At 31.8% G+C, this 7,641-nt stretch overlaps 1 protein-coding gene across 1 annotated transcript; it reads right to left on the minus strand.

The window, feature by feature from the left end:
• Positions 1 to 5,484: 5,484 nt before the first annotated feature.
• On the minus strand, positions 5,485 to 6,974 carry LOC145001791 (plasmodesmata-located protein 3-like). Its single transcript, XM_078961140.1, has 3 exons — positions 6,002 to 6,974; positions 5,818 to 5,925; positions 5,485 to 5,743 (listed from the first exon to the last, which is right to left on the minus strand). Exons 1-3 carry the CDS (start codon positions 6,795 to 6,797, stop codon positions 5,736 to 5,738), a joined length of 912 nt encoding a protein of 303 aa, XP_078817266.1. The 5' UTR covers positions 6,798 to 6,974; the 3' UTR covers positions 5,485 to 5,735.
• Positions 6,975 to 7,641: the final 667 nt, after the last annotated feature.

Consider the following 7,641-nt stretch of genomic DNA (forward strand, 5'->3'; position numbering starts at 1 on the left):
GAGAAAAACCGATTTGATTACAGTAGTGTCCACATTGACTTTAGTTACAAGGATTTTATTATACCTACATTTTATTACTTTGATTTTAATGTTTAAGACTTCTCCTACGTTGTTTACTATTTTATTGTTAATTGACTTTTAGTATTTTTATAAAGATTTTATGATTGTTATTTATTTCAAAAACTAGATTATGACCCACACTTAATCGTGGAGAACATAAATTAAATACATATTATATTAATAGGTGACATTGTTTTAAGTGAAATTTTAATAAAAAAATGTTAGTTAGATTTATTTTTAGATTTTTTGAACCAAACTTATTAAATAAAACTATTTAATATTTATATTAGAGTAATTTAGTTTTTTTAATACAGTAATTTTTAACATAAATGATCCATGTGATCTTTGTTTTATTACAACATGATGCGACTTCTTGATTAAAACATGTTGTGTAGTAGCTTTATGAATTGACTTTGTCCGGTTTATCAACCTCCATGACTCTTTTCATATTGGCCCTGTAAAACCAAAAACAACAATAAGTTGTTATATGTACCAGCAACATTAAATTCTACAAAGAATTATTGAAAAACTTAGAACAAGATATATGTATTTATTCATGCAAGTTGAAATGTGACAATAAAAAACTTCTTTATCTTGCTTTTGATCCATTTCACGAGTTTTGTCATCATACGTTAAAACGATTTTTATGGCTTTCTTTTGATAAACATAGTTAGCATATTAAAAAAATTAATATAAATGATATAATTTTATTTCTATAACTAAATGAAAGAAACTAATATACTTAAAGTAGATTGATTAATTTTTTTCATGACCTCTCAACAAGAATACAGTAATAACAAGTAATAAGAACAAAGTAAATACAAGAAATTGTAGAAGAAGAAGGAGAACAGGGTAAAGGAAAAACCTAGAAACAAGAATTATAGAATAAAACCGTTGAAGAAGAACACTGTAAATCGTACGACTCAATCCAATATCGGAAGAAGAACAACTTCAATGTAATTGTATATATAGGTTGTTTTTTAATAAGGAAATCATTATCGTCTAAAAAATGGGATCCTAAAAATTATCTTGGAGACTTTCAGTTATTCATCTGTAAAAAAATGATATCATTTATATTGAATATAAATTTCAAATTAATTGACTTGCTTAATTAATGAGTATTAAATTCAAAACCATTATCTCAAATTGATTTATTTTACATGGATATACCAGAAGATAAATTATAAATAATATTGACTTTATTTTTTACTCTTAAATATTATGCTAATTTTATATGATTAAATTAGATTTTATAGGTTAATGACCAAATTATTGATATGCTTATTTAATGAGTTTTGTTCAATAAATAAATAAATAAATAAATAAATAAATAAAACTAAACAGGTTTGAATTTTGAAGTCAGAAACTATAAATAAAAAAATTAAATTAGGAACAATATTAATTAGAGATACTGATATCTCGTATATAAATAGAATGATATGCTATAATTGATAATGTAATTATTGAATTTAAAAATTCTATAATTATTAAAGATTCTATAATTAAATGTAATTGTGTTTGAATTTTATTTGAAGAAGATGACTTCAGCAATCTAATTTAATGGAGGATAATAACTTAGGAGGATAATAACGATTCCTGTTTGTCCATTTTAGGTACCTAACGTATTTTTTGTGTGTATTACACCATTAAGCTTATTATAACCGTTTACAAATAATCCTTTTAACAAGAAGAAGCCGATAAAAGGATTATTTATAAACGGTTATAACAACTTTAATGGTGTAATATACATAAAAAAAATACGTTGGGACCTCATATGGACAAACGGGAAACGTTATTACCATCCTAAGTCATTATCCCATGAAACTATAAACCCCTATAATTAATTTTTACTTTTTAAATAAGAAACTTATAGGTCTTGGGGTTGGTAGTTTGGATATTTTTAACCTCGGCCTTCTTTATAAATGGAAGTGGCGGTTTCTTAATGACAATGGAGCTCTTCGGGTTAAAATTGTCAAATTTTGTCAAGGGGAAATGGTGGTTTTTCGGACGATTCGAGAATAGGATTTGGAGGGGGTGTTTGGCAAAAGATTGTAGGATCCATTAATCACCTCCATGAGAATGATTGTATTCCTTCTAATTACATGTATATAGTGGTGGGGGATGAGACTCAAACGAGGTTCTAGAAGGATGTTTGGTGCTTGGATATTCCTCTTAAGGAGCGGTTCGGGAGGCTCTTTGCTTTGGCCTTTAATCATGATGCTCGAGTAAGTGAATAATGGGATCCGGGGGGGATGTAATTTTCATTGGCGTTGGGGGATTAGAGGAGGGGCTGAATCGACCCAATTTGATTATCTTGTAGAAGGATGTTTGGTGCTTGAATATTCCTCTTAGGGAGCGGTTCAGGAGGCTCTTTGCTTTAGCCTTTAATCAAGATGCTTGAGTAAGTGAATAATGGGATCCGGAGGGATGTAATTTTCATTGGCCCCTCCTCTAATCCCCCAACGCCAATGAAAATTACATCCCTTCAGATCCTATTATTCACTTACTCGAGCATCTTGATTAAAGGTCAAAGCAAAGAGCCTCCTGAACCACTCCCTAAAAGGAATATCCAAGCACCAAACATCCTTCTAGAACCTCGTTTGAGTCTTACCCCCACCACTCTATACATGTAATTAGAAGGAATACAACCATTCACATGGAGGTGATTAGTGGATCCTACAATCTTTTGCCAAACACCCCTTCCAATTCCTATTCTCGAATCTTCCGAAAAACCACCACCTTCCCCATGACAAAATTTGTCAAAATTTTAACCCGAAGAGCTCTCTTGCATTAAGAAACCGTCACTTCCATTTATAAAGAAGGTCGAGGTTAAAAACATCCAAACTACGAACCTCAAGACCTACAAGTTTCTTATTTAAAAAGTAAAAGTTTACTATAGGGGTTTATAGTTTCATGGGATAATGACTTAGGAGGGTAATAAGGTTTCCCGTTTGTCCATATTAGGTCGTCAACGTATTTTTTGTGTATATTATACCATTAAGGTTGTTATAACCGTTTATAAATAATTCTTTTACCGGCTTCTTCCTGTTAAAAGGACTTTTTGTAAACGGTTATAATAACCTTAATGGTGTAATATGCACAAGACAAAATTGCAAAAATGGTCCCTGTGGTTGGCAAAATTCTGCAGTTTTGGTCTAAAACGAAATTTTGGTACACCACTGGTCCAAAATTGGATCTTTCTATTGTTTTTGGTCCCTATCAGCATAAAAAGACTATTATACCCTTAAATTTGTTTTTTTTTTTAATTTTTTTATATTTATTCAAATGTTTTTCATTAATTAAATTGAGAAATCTCTCTCTCTCTCTCTCTCTCTCTCTACATGATTCATTAGAGGAAGAAATAGGGCATGTTCATCATCTCTCCCTCTCCACAACCTGCAACTAAAAACAAAAACATATGAACATCGTCTTCTTTGAGAGGAAAACGGGATTGTGTGAGAGATAGAGATGCAGAGAAATGGGTCCAGGAAAAGAAAATGGTTGCAAAGGAAGACTCGATTCACTCTTTCTCTTCCACCACCATCTCCGTTCTCTGATCATATCAACCACCATCTATCCACCGCTACCACCATACAAATTCAGTCTCACCACCATCACCTTCATACATTATTAGATTTTTTTTTTCACAAATCTCAATCATTCAAGAATCACCATCGAGATTAGTCTAACATAAACAAGAATGAATCAACATCATGTGAGGTAGAATTGATTAACAAATTGTAAAGCAAATCGTGAATGATAAAACAGATAACGTGATACCTATTCAACCATTTCAGAACCTGATTCAGCATACCAAAACCCCCACCATCTCAATCAATTTCGAGAATCATCATCGGTTATCAACCCAACAACTTATCACTACCATTATTCCTCTTGATAAACCATCTCCCAAGACACCTTAATCACCCACAATCGAACACCTTCCTTCACCCCTTTCCCGAACCACCAGACAACCCTTAAATCGGATCCTTGAGAGTTGCGATCAAAAATACATATACACACCTATTAATCGAGCGATTAAGGTTTACCGGGTTTAAAGTGGTTGACTCTTGACAGATTTGAAATCGATTTCGTCCCCTGATATGTATTCAACTTCTCAATTGATTTCAAAAAGTGTGTGTGTGTGTGTGTGAATCCTTACTAAAGCGATGATGAGCTAAGAATTCTTCCAAATATGCAGACTGTTGTTTTAGAGAGAGAAAAAGACGAAATAGGGACAAAGAGGAGTGAATGAGATGAGAAGTGAAGATTTAGGTATTGTGGGATGGTAGGCTGAAAATGTGATTTGATGAAGAAACTGATGAAGAAGATAAATTGATAAAGAAACCGATGAAGTGAAGATTTGGGTTTTTTTTAGAGAGAGAGAGAGAGAGTGGTATTATTTTCTTTTTATTTTTTAATGAAAATAGTAATAAAAAGTTAAAAATAAATAAATAAGAATCATTAAAGGGCAGATTCGTCATTTTAGGTTGAGTTTGGACTAAAAACACACAAAATATCAACCATAAAGATCAAAACCACACAAAGTATCTAAAATTGGATCAATGGTGCACCAACATTTAGTTTTTGACTAAATCTGCAGAATTTTGCCAACCACAAGGACCATTTTTGCAATTTTGTCTATGCACAAAAAATACGTTAGGGACTTAAAATTGACAAATAGGAAATATTATTACCCTCTTAAGTCATTATCCTAATTTAATGGTGGAAAATATAAGATTGAAATACAATCAATAGTGATGATTGTTTGATTGATGAATTAAATGTTTTCTTTTAATAATATTTAAAGATGTATTACTTTTTAGAAGAAAAAAAATGGGACATTATAAATAGGCATGTTATAAAACCGTTTTTGCAAAACATCCTACTACAACGCGCAAATGCAAACCTAGTTAAGTAACAAATAAAAATAATAACTTAGAAAGGACAAATAAAATATAAATTATTATTTGCAAATTTTTACGTATTCTAAAAGGTTTATAATTCATTTTGTGATTCTATATGAAATGTATATATAATATTAGAAAAAACCAATTAATATATTTTTTTTTTTGAGTATACAAATCATTACATTTGTATTTAATAGAATCATACCAAAACATATTTGTATTTAATAGAATCATACCAAAAAATATTGTAAAAGTAAAAGGATTATTGCAACTCAAACCCATTGGTAAAGTCTTGAAATGTGAATTAAAGGAAAAGAGAAACGATAAAGTAGCAAAATTTGTCTTTGAAAATCTTTTCCAGCTTTGAAAACTGTAATCTGCACCATAATAGACAAATTGAAGAAATCGAAAGGGCGATATTCGAGACCACAAAAAGACACAAAGAACCACATGTCTTTGTTGCTACATCTAATTTAATAATCATAAACTTTAACTTTAAAAAAACAAGTTAAAATTCACAGTACTCTTTCCCTCATCTTTTTCCACCATTGACAAACATTCATTCTTACAATATACATCCTTGATTCTGTTCTGGATGAAATTCCTAAATATTCATATTAAATCAACATTTTTTTTTCTTATAAATCTAACAAAAACAAATCTTGCTTCTACTTCTTCTTCACCAAGAAAACATCTTCGCCTCATGGATTTGAAAAAGACCAAGGAAAGAACCCATCTCAAAAATTGGATCTTCACTTCTTCAATTCAATAATCTGTTAACAAAATTAACCAGATTCAAACACTATTCAATCACAAATATTTCTCGATTCAAATTTGTTTTACTTACCATCATCCTTCTTCATTGCCTTTCTAGCAATCAACAAAAGTACTATCAAAAACCCAACTCCGGCAGCCCCTCCCAAGATGATCGCCGCCGTTTTCCCTGTATTTGAACCTGCAACACCAAACCCACATCACAAAATTTACCAATTTCACCATAAATTCGCAAAATCGTGATTTGAGAAACATACCTGATGAAGAAGATGAAGACGATGGCGATGAAAATGAAGAAGACGATGTTGGTTTGTTGGGTTTTGGAGTTCCATTAGGGTAATAGTTATAGCTAATGAAGCATCTATGAAGATAGATTTGACCTGAGATTGAGCTTCCACACTCGACTTGAGCCCTCTGCACAGCACTTTTCACACAATTCCCACAATCGGAAGTCCCTAAATCACCCTGACATTGCCCCAAAACATACATAGATTCATAACTTGTGGTGTAAAATCCACCATTTCCGGTTCCAATAACACTTTCCAAAGACGAGAATGCTGAATCTCTTCTTTCTTGAAACCCATTTCCACCGGCATTTGTTTTCCCACAAGTCTTGTAAAGCATTTCCATTCCTGAGATTTGAGAAAACCCCGAAACCTCATATAGCATATAACACCCCAGAAGCTGGATTCTCGCAGCCACCGTCTTCCCACAAAGCTTATCCATCAAGATTGGGAGTCTGCTAACGCAAGTGTAGCAATCGACATTACTCAGATCTCCTCTACACTGAAAAAGACCAGAAACCGATGCTTGTCCACTACCACTTGTTGTCTTGTAGAACTTTGATTTTGAGGATTGTTGTAAAAGTGTCCCGAAAATGGCAGAGAGGGCAGAAGAGTAAACGCCAGTTGGATCTGATAGAGGTTGGTTTGCACATCCTTTGTAAACTAAGTTTGAGTTATCTGGTGCAGACGTAACCAGAGGGAGGACGAAGACCAAAAACAAGAACAAAGAGAGAAAGAGTAAGGTTTTCATTGATAAATGTGAAGACATCTGAGATGTTTTTTTTTTTTTTTCTTTTTTATGTCTATGAAATCATGGTTTTTGATTTCTAGATAGATTTGAAAGATGGAAAGTGGTGATGATGGTGAGAAAGATTAGGGTTTCGGTTGTGGCCTACCTTAACAGGGTGTGAGGAGGTGCATCTGTGACTGAATGAGCAGTGCTTGTTTCAAGTAAGATGTGTACAGTGTATATAATAATAATGGAGTCCAATTTATTTTTTTTAATATATTATTACTCACAGTTAGTTTTAATAAGCTTAACAAGATTAATCCAAAGTATTTACGTACTAACATTAGTACTTTTAGTAATAAGTTATTCAGATGTATAATAAAATTTTGCCCAAGAGTGTCTACAAAGTCAATTTGAATTACAAACGTGGAGGTTTGAAATACAATTAGATAAGGGTGTGGGGATATAATAAGTTTAGTATTAGATTGAACTAATATGTAGTACAGTAGTAGATATGTTGCTTATATTTAGTATAAATAAAAATTATTTGGTTGCATGATGCTTTTGATCCACAAATAATACATAGTTCTAATATGTAGTAGATGATTTTCAACTTTTGATTATCTGTCATTTAAAGAAAGATAGATAATTCCCATATTAATTTTCATGCCGTTAAATAAGGTTTCTTATGTTAAAAAAAAGTTTTATATATTTATCAAAAACGTCTCAGTGACATTTTTTACTTAAGGACTTATACATACTGATATCAAAGCTTCATTTACTTAAGGACATGTACATATTGTTAACAAAGCCTAACCGTTAGGGGTTATACTCGACACACATAATGATTAAAGATGTGTGAATGAGCACATAACTTTACATT

Source organism: Lactuca saligna, chromosome 6 (assembly GCF_052625555.1).
Source record: "Lactuca saligna cultivar CGN05327 chromosome 6, ASM5262555v1, whole genome shotgun sequence".
Lineage (NCBI taxonomy): Eukaryota > Viridiplantae > Streptophyta > Magnoliopsida > Asterales > Asteraceae > Lactuca > Lactuca saligna.

What these genes read in the sequence shown, in the direction of transcription:
- LOC145001791 (XM_078961140.1), bottom strand. Translation starts at nt 6,797, where the DNA reads ATGTCTTCACATTTATCAATGAAAACCTTACTCTTTCTCTCTTTGTTC. An exon ending in GTCTTCATCTTCTTCATCAG is followed by an intron (nt 5,926 to 6,001) that starts GTATGTTTCTCA and finishes TTGGTGTTGCAG; the next exon opens with GTTCAAATACAGGGAAAACG.